The sequence below is a fragment of the Panthera uncia genome (assembly GCF_023721935.1).
Source record: "Panthera uncia isolate 11264 chromosome B2 unlocalized genomic scaffold, Puncia_PCG_1.0 HiC_scaffold_24, whole genome shotgun sequence".
Classification (NCBI taxonomy): Eukaryota; Metazoa; Chordata; class Mammalia; order Carnivora; family Felidae; genus Panthera; species Panthera uncia.
In genome coordinates this window covers 66,614,099-66,633,206 of record NW_026057580.1, presented here as the reverse complement: position 1 = coordinate 66,633,206, position 19,108 = coordinate 66,614,099, and the positions used below count along the sequence as shown (strand labels likewise).

The 19,108-nt window shown below is 34.3% G+C and overlaps 1 protein-coding gene across 1 annotated transcript in view; it reads left to right on the top strand.

The window, feature by feature from the left end:
* Positions 1-19,108, top strand: part of OSTM1 (osteoclastogenesis associated transmembrane protein 1) — a 39,956-nt gene that overhangs the window by 4,529 nt on the left and 16,319 nt on the right. The window contains exons 2-3 of the mRNA XM_049654102.1: positions 1,251-1,365; positions 12,635-12,732. Coding sequence (XP_049510059.1) covers positions 1,251-1,365; positions 12,635-12,732 — 213 coding nt within the window. The remainder of the gene's footprint in view (positions 1-1,250; positions 1,366-12,634; positions 12,733-19,108) is intronic.

Sequence of the window (19,108 nt, the reverse complement as noted above, 5' to 3'; positions counted from 1 at the left end):
GAAGACTGAGTCTGGTGTGTTTGAGCACTAGAAAGAACTCAAAGTACTATGAGCCAGGAGGAGACCTGTGACCTGAGCCTGAAGAAGTAGGCAGGTACCAGGTCATGTGGGCCTGGTGGGAGTATGTTTAAGGGTTAGACTTTGATGTTGAAACAGTGCGATGTTATTGAGAGGTTTAATTCTGTAGAATGACACGATGAGATTCGTACATTAAACAACCATCCTGGTTACATGAGAGAAAGTGGAGGAAACAGAGACTGAGGAGGGTAGGGGAAGAGTAGGTGTGGAGAGGTGAATTAAGAGACTCTTGCAGTGATGTGGTAAATGGTGGCTAGACCATTGTGATGGGGAGAAATGGACAGATTTCAGAGCCATGTAGAATGTAGTCTTGACAAGACTTGGTAGTTAATCTGGGGAGGTTCTTGAAGTCCCAGTGTTTATGGCATTCCCTTACACTTTCTGTGTCCTCAAAACTCCAGGATTCTTACAGTGCCTGGTAAGTAGTAGGAGTTAAATAGCTTTGAAAGAATGAAGGGTCAGCATGACTTAATTCCTTGCTTGGGACAAAGGGGAAAAGGAATAGATAAGGATCAAATAGTTTAGGGACTTGGATTTATTTATTTGCATAGTGTGAGTTTTATTATTCAGATGACCTGTGGAAAGCATATTCATTCTATCTGGGTATAAACTATTTGGGTACAAATTGGATGTGTCACATTGTCTTGTGGATTATAAGATTTTTGCACCAAAAATTGCCCAGAAGATAAAACTCAAATGTGTGACCATTTACCGAGATTAAAGAAATTATGTAAATAGTATATGTTCATTGTAGAAAAATTTAGGCAGTGTAAATGAGGCAAAAAAGAAAATAAAAATCACCATATTTCCATTATTCAGAGATAATGCCAGTGCTACATTTTGATGAAACCCTTCCAGAATTTTTTCCTATGTGTAAAAAGCAAGAAACAAGACACACACAATTTGGCCCTAAATGGTTGAGATTGTTTAATAGAAGCAAATATTTATTTAAGAAGCAAAGATTTTCTTCCCTTGCTAGTGAACCTGGTACCAACAAATATTAGCTGCTTTTGTTTTATTATGGTTATTAATTATATCATTATTTGCTTATATCAAACAGTTAAAATGCTTCTAATCTTTTAATTATTTTTATGAGAACTTTTGCCTTATGTTGTTTAGGAAGTCTAAAAGTACTCAGATTATATTTTTCTACCTTTTTGTTGTTGTTACAGAATACTTCAGAGAGTCATAGTTGTGCCAGAAGCCTCTTAATGGCAGATAGAATGCAGATAGTTGTGATTCTGTCTGAGTTTTTTAACTCTACATGGCAGAAGGCAAATTGTGCAAGTAAGTAATTCTTTCATTTTCATGTTGCAGTTATGGTTCAATAGTATAGATGTCAGATTTTATTTTAGTGAATTTTGAGACCTTTGAAGCTAGATAATACTTTTTATTACCAGGTTTAAATGAACTGCAATTAGCATCATGGTTTATTAGTGGGAATTACTTGGGCAAATATTGAAAGGCAGAAAAGTGTAGCAGTTAACAGGATGAGCTTTGTAGTCAGAGCTGGACTTCATGCTAAGCTCTGCCACTTGCTAACCCTGACTGACTGGCAGTCAGACCTTGGGCATGTAACTTCACACCTTGGAGCTTCAGTTTCTTCATCTGATTTGGGGGTAAGTTGGGGGCAATAATGGGAACCTACCTTATATGATTGTTTTTAGGATTAAGTGAAAAAAATTATGTAAAGAATTTAGCTGGGTAGCTGGCACATAGTTAATGTTGAAGAAATGTTAACTGTTTAATATAATAATGACGATGATTATAATCTGTCAAATGGAGGTGGTGGGAGGTGATAACATCTGTTCTACCAGTTTTGCAGGTTTATGTGTATTTGTGTAACACAGTGAGATCTATTTTCAGGCACTCTTGGGGAAAATTAAAGCCACTGTTTCAATTTGTAAGTGTTTTGAATACCAACTGTGTACCAAGCAGTTCTTGTTTTCCATGTCTTATAATTTAGTGATGAAGAAAGTTATATTTACAGGATAACCCTAAGGTAGGTAAATAAATGCTTTAATAAAGTTATCGAATACTTGGGGGATATAGAAAATACATTGGGGAGAATTTGAAATGACTTCTTAGAGTAGGTACCTTTTGATCCTATTCCTTTATGGCTAGGCGTGATTTCAAGAAGTAGAGATGACAGGAAGGACACTGCAGAGGGTGAGGCACCACAGACAGAGGCACAGAGGTGTCAGAGTTGTAGCGTTCCAGGGTCTGGAAGCACAATGGGACATGAAGTTGGAAAAGGAAAGTAGGACCTTGACTGACGCAGTAGTTTGTCACCAGTACATTAAGAAATGGTTATATACTATAGTATGTTGGGCATTCACAGTACACATGGAATATTAAAGGCAGTAAGGACTACTATAGGTTAAAATTTTTTTTTTAACATTTAACCTAGGACTTTCCAAGCTGTTTTTGTTTTGTTTTCTTTATTTCATTAAAATTGTTATTATTCAAGTATAGTTGACCTACAATGTTATGTTAGTTTCAGGGGTGCAACTTAGTGATTCGACAATTCTATACATTACTCAGTGCTCACCATGGTAAGTACAGTCACTATCTGTAGTTTTGTTTTTTTTTTGGTTTTTTTTTTTTTGGGTTTTTTTGTTTTTTTTTACTACAAAGACCCTTTATTTTTTCTTTTTGTGGAATCCCATTGGAAGAGGAAGAGAGAGACCAGTGAGAAAGTTATTATAATAGTTTAGGCAAGAAGCAGAGAAAACACAAAGTAGGGCATGGGCAGGGGAAATCCATAGGATTTAAAATCTGTGTACCTGTATGTAAGTCATTAATGAGTTTAACTTTTCTAAGGACTTGTCTCTTTGTTTAGTTCATATGAGAAAAACTGTAAATGGCAAAAAGACCCCTGCTAAGTTTTTTTCCTTTTTATTGACTCTCTTAACTTTGTCTCTGTTAATTCAGATTTTCTGGTAATTTGAACAGAGACTTGGCTGACAGCCTTTTTTAAAGCAAAAGCTTTACTTTTTTAGTGTAAAAATTTCTAGTATAAATATGATTGAACAGAATTTATATACAGTTGGTATTCAAAATGATTGAACAGAGTTTACTTAACCTGTATAGGAGAATTGTTTTTAAGTATTCTTAAAACCTTAAAAAATCCATTAATATAAAAAATATGTTAATTATAAGTAATTTAAAATTAGAGTAAATGGGATACGTATTGGATTTCAATTCTTTTGAATGGTATGACTTAATTTTTATACTTGAGAGGCAAAGCATCTTTTGTTTAAAAGATATTTTGTAACAAAAAGGATATTTTGTGACAAAGACTTCACTAATGCAAAGCAGCTTTCTTCTCCAGTTAATTAAAAAAGAAAGAAAACTTCTTTTTTATTTATATTTACTTAATATAGCTTAATAAAGCTTTACTTAATAAAGCTTCATATTTACTTAATATGGTAGTTATAAAACTCTTTAGAATAAATTCTTAGGATACCTTTGTTTTCCTGTGACCTTCCTATCTTGTAAATATTCCTTAAGTAAACTTCTTTTGAACAAGTGAAATGCTTACCTCCTAATTAAAATTTGGCCAAGACATATGGTCAGGTGAAAGAAGCAAGGTGCAGAGAAGTATGACATCTTTTGAGGAATTAGGAAACTAAGAAGACTTAGTTTTCATTGTACTTATATTTGTACCCTTTAGATTTTATGCCATATGCGTTTAATACCTATTCAAAAATACATTTAAAAATTTTATCAGAGGGGCGCCTGGGTGGCTCAGTCCGTTGAACATCTGGCTTCGGCTCAGGTCATTATCTCATGGTTCGTGAGTTCGAGCCCCACGTTGGGCCCTGTGCTGACAGTTCAGGACCTGGAGTCTGCTTCTGATTCTGTCTCCCTCTCTCTCTGCCCCTCCCCGACTCATGTTCTGTCTCTCTCTGCCTCTCAAAAATAAATAAATGTAATAAAATTTTTTTTTTAATTTTAACAGAATGTCCAAATTTAGGGTATTTATATGTTAGATGTAGTCAGTCTTTTTTAGCATTATGCATTAAAAAAATTATCTTCCATTCATTTTTCATTCACATTTTAAAGTTTCATTATAACTTATATTCTGTATTTTAAGTGGAAATAAAGTAGTTCTATAAATATGTACTCCCTCAACTGTTTTCTCTTGGACATTCTAAAATAATCATCTTAACTAGAATTGAATAATCTCTACCAAAATTACCTGGAAACTCTTCTAATTATGCTCTTTGCAAATGTATTTAATAAAGATAATGTGAACATTTTCTGAAAATTTTAAGGAATTGTTCAAATAACTTCAAATTTTTTACCAAAATTTAATAAAGCATTCTTACTTGAGCAGCATAATCTTCTCTTACAAAGTAGTGAGGAAGAAATAGGAAGGAAAGAAAAAATGAGGAGTTAAAGAAGTTGAGCAACAAATTAGCGGTTAGTATTTCTCAGGGCGCCTGGCTGGCTCAGTTGGTAGAGCATGTGACTCTTGATCTCGGGGTTTTAAGTTCAAGCTCCACATCAGGTGTAGACATTTACTTAAAAATAAAATCTTAGAAATAAAATAAATAGATGGATAGATAAATAAATAAAATTTCTCAATTTTGTAGCCCTTGTCTCATTTGAGCTTCACAATAAGCCTTATGAGGTAGAGTGAGGGCTCAGAGAGTATAGATGAACTGCAGATCCAGAGTCTAGAACTAAATTCAAAAGGCTTTAAGATTGTTCATCTGAATAGATGGTGTTTATGAGTTAATGCCTAATTTAGTTTTTTAAAGTAGTGCTTGACAGATTCATTGCACAATCTCTAAGAAATGCAAATATATTTTAATTAGCCCACAAAAGTTTAACATTTATGCTATATACGTGCTTGATATTATGGAAAGCCTAATCTTTTACTACAAATATAAATGTAAAATACTATAAAGAACAAGTAATACTACGTAAAATAAAACTAGATAATGTGAAAAAAATTTTTAATAAAGTTGCACATTTTCCATGAGACTGATGCACCATCCAGTGCACTAAGAAGGCACCAGAGTTGCACATTTTATAGAAAAATGTTGCTGTTCAGCAATGGTCCAGCATCAGGTTCTCATGAAATTGCATCTCTAGCAAGCAGATATGTTAAAACACTAATTTCATGGGATCTTTACTCTTTTATTTTCTTAGTGGATGATAATAAAGTCTTCCATTTACTTGTTCACTTGAAAGAAAATCTACCTACCTACCTACCCAGTCATTGTTTTTTAAATCATTGACCTTTAAAAATATGTAAAAGAGTACAAGGGGTGTTTACTCTTTTAATAAATGGAAGACAACAGACATGTTATAATTTTAAAGGGATTGCCTGGTCAGAAGTTTGCCTGGATGTTGTAATTTTGTATTGTAGGAGACCAGAATATGCCACCCCAAAATATACCTCTGGCAAAGGATTATTTTGAGCTAATTATTTTGATAAACAGCAGACACAGGAGAAGCTCTGAAGACAGAGTAGAAGTAACCATTTTACAAGGGAAATTTATATTTATAAAGGAAATCTCCATTTGTAAGAGTATTTCCTTCTCTGTACCAAGGAAATGATGACTCCAACTCACAAGAGAATATTAAAAATGGAGAAGACAGGGACATGTATCTGCATAACAAACCTTACACTTGTTTACCATGATTCTCCTGGTCACTTCCTCATAACTGGTCTCCCTCATACTCTTCTTACTTTGTTTTTAGCTGAAGGTGGCATTTAAGCCTGCATTCTAAGCCATCTCTTTGAGTTACTCATGTTTGCCATGTATATGTGAGAGATACAAGTTAATAAATTTGTTTGTTTTTCTCCTGTTATCTGTCTTTTGTTACAGGAGCCTCAGCTGAGAACTTAGAAGAATAGAGGGAAAATTATTTTTCTCCTCTACAGTATATACATAAAAATCACAATATAAATTTTCAAAAATTTTTTCTGGATTATTTACCTTTTTATTTAAATACAAAAAAAAAAAAGACTGCTCAGTTTTCTCAGAATTTGTGTGAAATTATTAAACTTAAGCCACCAATCCATTTGTTTCCATTACTTTTTTTTGATGATCTAGTTATTAAATTTGCAAATATACCCCTTATAGGTGAGGCCAGTAGTAGGGATCTTTAATGGTGAATAATATGGAGTCTATTTAGTCTAGCACCTAAAAGGTAAAAAAGGAAGGAAAAAAATTACAAAGAATAAGCAAAAGCTACTGATGTGTTTTAAAATTTTGTTTTTAATGGAAACTTAAACCAGTATATGATCCATTTTGTAGGGATGTATCTTTTGATATAAAATGACTATTTTTTCCCCGACTTCTCTGTTAGCAAATGCAAAACTGTAATAATTATATAGGTAAAAATCTTTTTAAGTGAATTTAAGAGGCTATTTTTTAAAAAGAATGTTATTTAAAATACAAAAATAAAAAATTATAAAATCTTATTAAAATGTAAAAATGTAAAAGCTAAAATATTGCTTTAAAAATGTTATTAAAATTAATACACTGCCAAAACCCACCTTTCCTTTCTACTTGATCTAGCTCAGGTTGACACCAAGTCTCTGCAGTTATTAGTTGATGAAAGGAAGGCTAGAAACCCAATTAAAAATAGAGTGTCATCTATGTACCACTCCCATCTCTTTTATCTTTAGAATTGTTATGTCTTTGAATGATATTAGTCTTGGTAGGAAAGATGGTTTTGGAAACAGATGGAGACTCAAAGTGTTAAGAGCTCAGCTCTTACATTTCACATTACATATAACATGGAAACTAGTTCTTGTGGAGAATGTCTGCTAAGTAGTAAAGGAAATATATCAAAATTTCTTGTCTACAGAATTTTAAATATTTCTCTTTTTTTAAAGTATTTATTTTCAGAGAGTGGGAGGGGGAGAGAGAGAGAGAGAGAGAGTGAGAGCGAGAGCGAGAGCGAGAGCGAGAGAGCGAGCACATGCACAATCAGGGGAGGGACAGAGAAAGAGAGGGAGAGAGAGAGTCCCAAGCAGGCTCTGCACTGTCTGCACAGAGCCCAACATGGGGCTTGGTATCACGAACTGTGAGATCATACCTGAGCCACCCAGGCACCCCTCTCCTGTACAGAATTTTACAGCAGTTATCAGAAGTATATTGTTGATATAGGAATAGCCTTGTTATCAACATGCTTCTTAGTTATCCTATGCATATGACCGTTGAATAATTACCAGGGTCACAAACTTTGATGAGACCATTGATTGTTTTATGATAAAGTGTTTTGGTTCTTTGTTTTTTCTTTTTTCTTGTTCAATTTATTGACATACAATTGAGATATAAGTTTAAGAGGTACAGTGTATTGATTTGATATATATTGGAAAATGATTACCACCATGGTTTAGGTAGTACCTCCAACATGTCACATAATTATCATTTCTTTTTTGTGGTGAGAATGTTTAAGATTTGCTCTCTTAGCAACTTTTCAGGTATGTAAATATATGACAGTGCTGTTAACTATACTCACCATGCTGTACACTAGATTCCTAGAACTTACTCATCTTATAACTGGAGGTTTGTATCCTTTGACTAACATCTCCCTATTTCCTCTAGCCCCTGGCAACCACCATTCTTCTCTATGAATTAAGCTCATAGTTGACTGTATATGCTGGGGTTTATTTCTGGACTCTGGATTCTGCTCCATCGGTCTCCTTTCCTGTGATAACAGTCAGTCTTAACTAGTTGATGAAATTCCCAGGGAAGGGATTTATGCCAGTTGAGTTTCTTTTGGAAGATTTGTCTTTAGGCAGTTAAGGGCAGTTCACAGAAAGCTCTCTGCATTTGCTATTTTTCAAGTGACTTTAGCTCAAAATAATCCTTACGGCAAAGAGGCATATTTTGGAATGGCATATTCTGTCACCCTTCACTTACCATGTCTTAATTGTTTAAGAGTCAATAATAAAACTTCATGGTTATCAGAAGGTCAGTTAACCAGAACCCCTCTTTTACATATTTTATCTACATGGTAATTTGCTAAGCATTAGACTCACTTATTTTGTATCTTACAATTTAAAATGTCTTTATTTTCATACTTAAAACTTAATTACGTTATTGAGGCACAAAGTTCTAGGAGTTTATACTATATTTTCTGAAGCTTGCCCTATTTTTCAGAAATTGGTAATTGTCTCTGTTCTCTATAAAACTGGTTTTGTAAAACAGCAGAGATCTTTATACAAATGCCTAATGGATGCCAAATATTTTATATAAAGGTGCGTAATAATTTCTGTCATGATGATTTAGGTCTCTGTATCTTAACTTGAATCCTCCATACCTTTAAGAATGCCTCTTGAGCTGATGCTTTGAGCCCTCACTAAGAAAGAAGCTATGCTAATCTGTCCTTGATGAGGCTGCATTGATCATCTGAGATGTGGAAAATTCATAATAACCACTTCACTTGGTGCTTATAGGAAGCTTTATTATTACTAATATTCCCTAACTTACTAATTTATAAAATACATAGCTTCTCACTGCTTATAACATTATGCTTCCAATTCCTACAAAAGCACAAAAGAGAAATTTTACTGGAGCTCCTTTATTTTAAATCAGAAAGTCAGGGCTCTTTAATAATTAAGACATTTTTAACCCTATTGTATGAATGAACTCCTTTGTGCTTTATAATACCACTGTCTAATGATCACTGAAAAAATTTTGATGGTACTGCATTAATGTGGTACTTAACAAGATGACCAGTCTGTATTAGCTTTTAGTTTAATTTTCATGTTATTTTAAATGAAAAGGAATGGCTGTCAGTAAAATAGAAGAGATCAAGTTCTTTTGTTCAGAGAAACTTCCTTTATAAATTATTTTTTCATTTGTTGTTATTTTCCGTAATTATCCTATAAATTACTTTTTAATAAAAATTATTTCAGTTATGTACTTTGTATCGAAGAAATTGCCACTGCTCTCTCATATTCGTGTGCTTTCTACTGTTTTTGTAGGCAGTACAGGGACACCCCCCCCCCCATTTATCCCTCTAATGTGTGTGTCAAGTGCCACGACATGGCTCATTAACACAGATGTGCATTTGCTATGGGTGAAATTGTATTCCCTCTGCTCCCTGCAAAATGTCAACTACAAAAACTGAAAACCTGTTTTAATCTCTTGGGCCAATACATTCTGCATGTTTGTAGTTGTGTGTTTTGTATATATACTGCCTCATGCATAAAAGGATTTTGTGATGACACTAAACCAGGATTAAGAGAGGTTTAAGTTACATTTGTTTAAAAAAGAATTTAGTGTGTGAACCTTTTGAAAGCTGACAGATGGAGTAACATTTTTAAGTAGTAAAGAAAGAGTGGTATAATTAAGAGAATGCTTAATTAAAAGTTTGAAATAATATTTTGTATCACAGTGCCTTACTAACTCGATGTATGATCTTCAGTATATTACTTTATTTCTCTGGCTGTTTCCTAATTTGTGAAGGGATCCCTCAGATTTTTAAATGATAAGGTGAACAGTCAGAATGGGGCTTACATTCTTGAGAAGATAAAGATGCAGAGAATGTAGAGTGTAGGAGTTCAGAGAGGCAAAGACTCCAGGATTAGGTTCAGTAGCAGGGCCTAATGTATACCAGGTGCACACCAAGCCCTGCACTAGGGGATGAGGAGGCAAATGGGGCTTAATTCCAGCTCAGCTTCTGGAGGCAGGAGTGTGCCATTTTGTAATCTAACTGCCCAGAGGGGATGTTTTTCTAATTTGCACAAAGGAGTTTTTTAGAGTGCTGGTTGCTGCCCTGTTCAGCAGATTTACCATTCATCACAGTTGCCTAAACTGATCAGTTGGTAGTCACTGCCTGAATCCCTGCGTGGTGTAAGATATCTATTCCTTATGCAAGGAGGAGCAGTGGCCTGTATTTGTTGATTCCCAGTATTGAACTTTAATGGTTTAGAATGTAGATGTGAATATTTTATTAATTTCACAGTATTTGAAAATGCAGTCTCAGGAATCAGACTGAGTAGAAATTTCAGGTCGTTACTTACCAGTTTCGTAGCCATAGGCAACTTCCTTAATTCCTCTAAACCTCTGTTCCTTATTTAGAAAATGGAGATAATGATAGTGCTTGCCTCTTAATATTATAAGAATTACAGTACATATATCATAGTGTGTGATACACTAGTGTCTCTTGTAGGGGAGCGAAAAAACCTCTTTTCCCATTTTAAGTTCTCTTGCTAGAACTTTGTAGATTAGATCAGGTGAGAACACGTTAAGAAGAGAAAAACAAGGGTTTATTAACATGTGTTTTGCACATGGACACATGGGAACACCCCATAATGGGAGTAACATATGGAAGTAATCCAAAGGGATGGTTAGAATTTGGGCTTCTATATCATGTTAGGTTAATCAAAAGAAAACAGGTTTCGGACTTCTGAGTGGAGGAAGCAAGTTCTGAGAACCAGAAAAGGTATGGTAAACCAGGTTATTAATGCAGATTTACATCAGAGCCTTCTGCATTGGTAAGTGTTGTTAAGAGTCCTCCTCTTCCTTACACCCTGAGGGAGACATTTTACAAATGGACATTTCCCTCCAAATGTAAATTTCATTTATAAAACATAACATGTTCCCTGTTTTTAGAGCTTTTTTTCCTGCTTCTGTTAGTTATCAGTGACCTTTAGCTCAAAATAATCTATATGCCCCAGAGGCATATTTTGAGGTGACTGTATTCCAGTACCCTTCACTACCTGTTCAGTTTATCTCTTATCCATTGAATTCTTTCTGTTTGCATTGCTACCTGCTGGATAATTGCAATAGCTTCCTATCCTGTCTCTCCACTCTCAGTTGAGAGACATCATATTAGATGGCCCTGAGTGGGTATAATATATAGCTATCAGTTGAAATCAAGGAGGACAAGAGTAGCATGGAGTAGGTACTAGAGAATAGAAAATATTTGGAACATCCATTGTAGAATAATTGGTAGGGTGCCTATAAGAAGTTTTTGTGGCCCTATGACTAGAATTTAGAATTGAGCCCCTTAATATAACCTTAAGATTTTCTATAATAGTGTGCTACAAGACAGAATTGGGAGTAGAGGAAGTAAACGGAGGTTGTCTAGGGTTGGAAATGTTTGTGAGTGTGTGGAATGTAAAGAGGGCAAGGATTCTCAGAGAGTGAGATTGAAATGGCTGGCCACAAGTTTCAGGATACAGAGCCAGGCACTCAAACCTACAACCTAGATACATGGAAAGCGAAAGGAATGAACTCGAGCTAATGTTAAGTAAGAGTATTAAGTTGCAGAGGAATATCATTCATTTTAGATTTAAAAAAAACACGTAAAATAATTATCTTTGTTTCCAGACTTTACTTGAAGCCCCTTTATCAGTATTTTTTAGGCAAAATTCTTACCAGCTAGTTTCTCTGTTCCCATAACTCACAATAGATTTGAAAGACCAAATTTATTTATTTATGTATTTATTTTTAAGGTTTATTTATTTTTAAGTGTTTATTTATTTTGAGAGAGAGAGCATGTGTGCATGAGCAGGGCAGGGGCATACAGAGAGGTAGAGAGAGAATCCCAAGCATGCTTTGTGCTGCCAGCTCAGAGCCTGACACATGGCTCGATCATACAAATCTTGAGACCATGACCTGAGCCGAAATCAAGAGTCAGGTGCCCAACATGACTCAACTGAGCCACCCACGTGCTCCAAAAGAACAAAGTTTATTTTATTTTTTATATTATTTTATTTTATTGTTCAAAATTTTATTTATTTATTTTTAAATATAATTTATTGTCAAGGTGGCTAACATACACTGTATACAGTGTGCTCTTGGTTTTGGGGGTAGATTCCTGTGATTCATTGCTTACATACAATATCCAGTCCAAAAGAGCAAATTTTAAAAGGTTGATCCTGTTAGATGCAGTAAATGACTCACTAGTGAAGATGGAAGAGACACAGAACTACTGTATTTGGCACAAAACAGGATCAAAAAGCATATGAATTTAGATTAAATGAATGTAGGATACACAGTCTTTATGCCTACACAGCACTAAGTGCGCTTAAGTCAGTATTTGATAACTGATGTTCACGATTAAGACTTTGTAACATATCAAAAATCAATTTAAATTTTATTTGATGTAGTGTTTTTTTTTTTAATTTTTAAAGTTTATTTATTTTGAAAAAGAGACAGTGTGGGTGGGGGGTGGGGCAGAGAGAGGGAGAGAGAGAATCCCAAGCAGGCTCTGCAGTGCTGTCAGCACAGAGCCTGATGTAGGGCTCCAACCCACGAAACCATGAGATCATGACCTGAGCCAAAACCAAGAGTCAGACACTTAACCAACTAAGCTACAGTTGCTCTGGTATATTGTTTTTATAGAGAGAGGAGAATATGTGATTAAGATTTTTGTGAAAATGTTTATGATATGAAAAAATATCTTTTAGAAACTAAAAGGGGTAAGCTTCATGTATGTGGAACACATAATGCTTGTTTGAATAAAGAATTACTATAGTTTGAAACAGAAGATGATAGCTTGAGAGATAAATGACAGTTTGTAATTGTTGCTTGAGATATATTAATATACGTTTTTGTTTGTTTGACAGATTGTTTAACGAACACAAGTGAAGAATTGTCAAATAGCACGCTATATTTCCTCAGTCTATTTAATCACACTTTGACCTGCTTTGAGCATAACCTTCAGGTATTTTATATATGATACTTGAAATTAAAATGATGCCTTGTACAAATGAGTAATAAATAATTTTAAAAATGTTTTACCATTAATTATTGATATTTATCTAGACATACAATGTAGAAGAGTAAGTGGACCTGGATATCTGCTAAATTCTTACATTACTAGCCTTTAGGCAAATCATCAAAACTTTAGTTTTCTTACTTGTAAGGTGGGAACAGCAAAATTTATCCTGCCTGCCTTCAAGTATTTTGTAGTGAAGATCCAATGAGACACTGAGTATGGAACACAATAACTTAGGTCTGTCATTGTTTAATAAAAACACGATGTTGTTCTGACAGTAATTTACCTTGACTTTGTTTATGCAAAAAGTATTATGTAATGCAGTATATGATTCTGTCTACAGGCAGCTTATTCTTTGCCTTAATATTTGCTGAAATATATTTTACCTACTTTTAAAGGCACTGTTTAGTAAAGTAGCTTTGAATATTGAATTATAATGTAAAAGGTACCCTTTAAGAAACCTACCCTTAGGGCTCCTGGCTGGGTTGCTAGAGCTTGTGACTCTTGATCTCAGGGTTGTGAATTCAAGCCCCACATTGGGTATAGAGAGTACTTACTTTTTTTTTTTTTTTGAGAGAGCAAGCGATGGGGAGCTTGATCTCATGACGGTGAGAACATGATCTTAGCTGAACTCAAGAATCGGAAGCTTAACTGACTGAGCTACCCAGGTGCCCCAAAAAATAAAATATTAAAAAAAAGAAGAAACCTGCCCTTATTGGTTTTGTTTTCTCCACCTCTGACCCTTGACTGTTGGTATTGGAACTTTCCTGGTGGTGGTAAGGGGTGACGTTAGAACTCTGATAAAATCCTAGGTTTGAAATTTGCTTAGCAGGTAAGTAATCCCCACAAATAGATGTAAACATGTTTAGTATATAGGTATATATGATTCCTCTTTAATAAATGTGATAACACAGAATTGTGAATTTTCCATGAGAATAAGAACTATTAGATAAGCAGTTCCCAAAATATATTCTGCAAAGTGTGATTAATACATGGCCTATAAAAAAAGGTTTAGTGAGTGTTCTAATAAGGTTGGGAAATGCTTTACTACAGGACTTTAGAACGTTAGTGGACTAATTAATGTATGTTGTAGAATTCCAAATGGTAATTTTTTTAATTTTATTTTTTTTAATTTACATCCAAATTAGCATATAGTGCAACAATGATTTCAGGAGTAGATTCCTTAATGCCCCTTACCCATTTAGCCCATCCCCCCTCCCACAACCCCTCCAGTAACCCCCTGTTTGTTCTCCACATTTCAGAGTCTCTTATGTTTTGTCCCCCTCCCTGTTTTCATATTTTGTTTCCCTTGCCTTATGTTCATCTGTTTTGTCTCTTAAAGTCCTCTTATGAGTGAAGTCATATGATATTTGTCTTTCTCTGACTGACTAATTTTGCTTAGCATAATACCCTCTAGTTCCATCCATGTAGTTGCAAGTGGCAAGATTTCATTCTTTTTGATTGCTGGGTAATACTCCATTGTATATATATACCACATCTTCTTTATCCATTCATCCATCGATGGACATTTGGGCTCTTTCCATACTTTGGCTATTGTTGATAGTACTGCTATAAACATTGGGGTGCATATGTCTCTTCGAAACAGCACACCTGTATCCCTTGGATACATACCTAGTAGTGCAATTGCTGGGTCGTAGGGTAGTTCTATTTTTAATTTTTTGAGGAACCTCCATCCTGTTTTTCAGAGTAGCTGCATCAGCTTGCATTCCCACCAACAATGCAAAAGAGATCCTCTTTCTTCGCATCCTCGCCAGCATCTGTTGTTGCCTGAGTTGTTAATGTTAGCCATTCTGACAGGTGTAAGGTGGTATCTCATTGTGGTTTTGCTTTGTATTTCCCTGATGATGAGTGATGTTGAGCATTTTTTCATGTGTCTGTTAGCCATCTGGATGTCTCCTTTGGAGAAGTGTCTATTCATGTCTTTTGCCCATTTCTTCACTGGATTGTCTGTTTTTTGGGTATTGAGTTTGATAAATTCTTTATAGATTTTGGATACTAACCCTTTATCTGATATGTCATTTGCAGATATCTTCTCCCATTCTGTCAGTTGCCTTTTAGTTTTGCTGATTGTTTCCTTTGCTGTGCAGAAGCTTTTTATTTTGATGAGGTCCTGGTAGTTTTATTTGCTTTTGTTTCCCTTGCCTCCAGAGACATGTTGAGTAAGAAGTTGCTGCGGCCAAGATCAAAGAGGTTTTTGCCTGCTTTCTCCTCGAGTATTTGGATGGCTACCTGTCTTACATTTAGGTCTTTCATCCATTTTAAGTTTATTTTTGTGTATGGTGTAAGAAAGCGGTCCAGGTTCATTCTTCTGCATGTTGCTGTCCAGTTTTCCCAGCACCACTTGCTGAAGAGACTGTTTTTATTCCATTGGATATTCTTTCCTGCTTTGTCAAAGATTAGTTGGCCATACATTTGTGGGTCCATTTCTGGGTTCTGTATTCTGTTCCGTTGATCTGAGTGTCTGTTCTTGTGCCAGTACCATACTGTCTTGATGATGACAGCTTTGTAGTATAGCTTGAAGTCTGGGATTGTGATGCCTCCTGCTTTGGTTTTCTTTTTCAAGATCGCTTTGGTTATTCGGGGTCTTTTCTGGTTCCATACAAATTTTGGGATTGTTTGTTCTAGCTCTATGAAGAATGCTGTTGTTATTTTGATAGTGATTGCATTGAATATGTAGATTGCTTTGGGTAGTATTGACATTTTAACAATATTTGTTCTTTCTATCCAGGAGCATGGAATCTTTTTTAATTTTTTTGTGTCTTCTTCAGTTTCTTTCATAAGCTTTCTATAGTTTTCAGAGTATAGATTTTTCACCTCTTTGGTTAGATTTATTCCTAGGTTTTTATGGTTTTTGGTGCAACTGTAAATGGGATTGATTCCTTGATTTCTCTTTCTGTTGCTTCATTGTTGGTGAATAGGAATGCAACCGATTTCTGTGCATTGATTTTATATCCTGAAACTTTGCTGAATTCACGAATCAGTTCTAGCAATTTTTTGGTGGATCGTTTGGGTTTTCCATATAGAGTATCATGTCATCTGCGAAGAGTGAAAGTTTGCCCTCCTCCTGGCTGATTTGGATGCCTTTTATTTCTTTGTGTTGTCTGATTGCAGAGGCTAAGGCTTCCAATACTATGTTGACCAAATGGTAATTTTTGTGTACAGTGTTTACCAAGTCTATTTGACCAGTTAGTTACTCTTTGGTTTAAGAGACTAGTGTTCTGATGAATGTTTTAGGAAAATTAGCATTTTGCTGGGATGTTAGTTGCAAATGTTTTATCCTAGTTTGTTGGGTTTTTTTTTATTGTGTTTTCCTTTTTGTTACAAAGAAAATTTTAATTTTTATATTATCAGATTTATCAAAAAATTGTAATAGCTTGTAGACTTGATGTCACTTTAGAAGGATTTTCCCACTTTTGAGATAATTTTTTAAATTGCTGTGATTTAGTAATTTTATGGTTTCATTTTCTGTGTTTAAAACATCTTATCTCTAGCTGAAATTTATTTTGGTGTGAGATGCGAGGCATAGGTCATTAGTTTTTCCTGATGGCTTCTGAACTGTCCCAGTTAGCTAAATAAATCCATGAAATGAATTATAGAACCAAGTTAAAAAAATCAATCATTTTGTGATTTTATTACAATTACATTACATTTTAGATTCATCACTTGGAAAGAATTGACATGTTTATGGTACTGAGCTTTCCTATCTAGGAATATGGTATATTATCTATTTTTTTTATTATGGTAAAATAGAATATAAAATTTACCATGTTACCATTTTTAAGTGTACACTCACATTGTTGTGCAAATATCACCACCAACCATCTCTAGAAGTTTTTTGAACTGCAGGTCTGTACCCATTAAGCAATGATTCTCCATGTCTTCCTCCTCTAGCCTCTGGCAACCACCTTTATTCTCTATTTTTTTCATGCCCTCTAGTAGTTTTACTGATTTATTTAAATTTCATATAGGTGTTATACATTTCGGAAGTTTATTCCAAGGTATTATATTATTTTTGGTGCCATTGTGAATGATATCTTTTCTTCCCCCACTCCAGATTTTTGGTGGTTACCTTCTTTTAAAATGTTTTATTTTGGAATGATTTTAGGTTTACAGAAAAGTTGCATCGGTAATGCAAAGAATTCCTGTATATTCCTGACCCAGTTTCCCCAAATGTTAACCCTATGTTACCATGGTATATTTGTCAAAACTAAGAAATCAATGTTGGTACATAGCTATTAACTAAATGCCAGACTTTATTGATTTCACCATTTTTCCCACTAATGTCCTTTTTTCTGTTTAAGGATCCATTCCAGGATAACATGTTGCATTTAGTAACAGATTACTCCTTAAAATTTCTATCATATATATAGCTACATTCCCTTTCTTATTCCAAATGCTGTTTTGTGCGTTTTCCCCTTGAGTTTTCTTTAGGCTTGTTAAAGGTATGTTCATTTTTGTTGATCATTCTGAAAACCTGTGTTTGGTTTTATTTATTGGTTTCTGTTTTTTTTTTTTTTTAATGTGTTTATTTTTGCTTTTGCATTTATTAGTTCCTCCTATATTTTCTGGTTAATTTTGTCATTTTTCTAGTTCTTTGAATTGAATGGTCAATGTATTTCTAGCTTTTTTTTTGCTCAACAATAAAATAATTTGCAGATTGTAAGTTTATAACTTTGGTCTTTCCAATAGTAAGATTCTCATATAAAGGCATTGTATTTGCTTTTTATTTCTAAATTTCTAATTTTAGTTTTGATTTGTTCTTTGACTTAAGAGTTCTTTGGAAGATTATTTTTTTGGGGGCGCCTGGGTGTCTCAGTCGGTTAAACGTCCGACTTCGGCTCAGGTCATGATCTCACGGTCTGTGAGTTCGAGCCCCGCGTCGAGCTCTGTGCTGACCACTCAGAGCCTGGAGCCTGTTTCAGATTCTGTGTCTCCCTCTCTCTCTGTCTCTCTCTGTCTCAAAAATAAATAAACGTTAAAAAAAAATTATTTTTTTTAATAGGAGTGACGTGATTTCTTTGGTTTATTTGCATTTGTACATCTCAAGTTTCATTAAAATTGTGACCAGTAAGTATAGCCTATGTACATTTTGGAACTAATTGAGATATCTTTGTGATGTAATAATCAGTTATTAAAAACCTTTAAAAAATGTTTTATGGGCATTTGAAAAGAATATGTGTATAGGATGCAAAGTGATTTTTTTTACTTATTTGTTTATTTACTTTTAGGTCAAATTTGTTAGTATATTATGAAGAATATAAGCAAAGGTGCCATAACAGAGACCTCAAATAACTATCACAAATAAGAGAATGAAATGGTCCACAGGTAGACGATAGGCAGCTGTATTCCACAGGGTGATTCTGGGACCTATGTTTCTTGTCCCTTTGTGCTCCCCCCTCGTTTAAGGAGTTGTTTTAGGAGGCTTTCAGCCAGGACCCCATTTAATCCTGTGAGAATGGCAAAAGAAAGAAAGTGAAGGGCAAGGAGTTTCCTTTTCAGGAAGTTTCACAGAAATTCCTGTGTCATTTATGTTTTTGTCTCATTGATAAGAATGTAGTCAATAACCATATCTAGCTAGGTGACCAAGTGCCCTGCTGAAACTCAGGCAGGTTCTGTTACTTAAATTTCTATCTGTCTATGTATGCTATCCCTAAGTTTCTACATGTGATTTTATTTTGGATGAATTTACCTTGTGCTTGTGAAAGTATTAATTTTATTATTTTGTTGCTGTGTTGTAGGGATTATAAAGGTTTATGAGTTTGATGTCTTTTTAGATTGTATTTTTGTTATAAATATATAAAATATTTATGTAAGATATTTATCTTTATCCAACTGAATGCTTTTGCCTTGAATTCTACTTTAACACTAATGTTGCCACCCCTGTTGTTTTTTATTTGCATGTTTCCTATATCTCTGTTTATTTCTTCATTTTTAATCTTTTTTATATAATTAAGAAATATTTCTGATATAAGTAGCATGTATGTATGGATTTTATTTTGTATTTGATATAGAGTCTGTCTTTAATAGAGGAATTTTACCAATTCACATGTATTGTGCTATTATTTTAGGTCTAATTCCTGCCACCCATTTTTCTATTTTCTGGGTTTTTTTTTCCTTTTTCTTGACTTTTATTGGAATGACCTGTTTCTCAACTTCTTTTTCTCTATTTGTAATTTAAATTTCATATATCCTATTCTGCCATCATAGTGTTTTTCTTTAACTTTTTAAAGAAGTATATTTGAATTTGTAGTTCTCTATCACAATAGTCTTCCTAGATCAAGATAGAATCCCATATCCCATA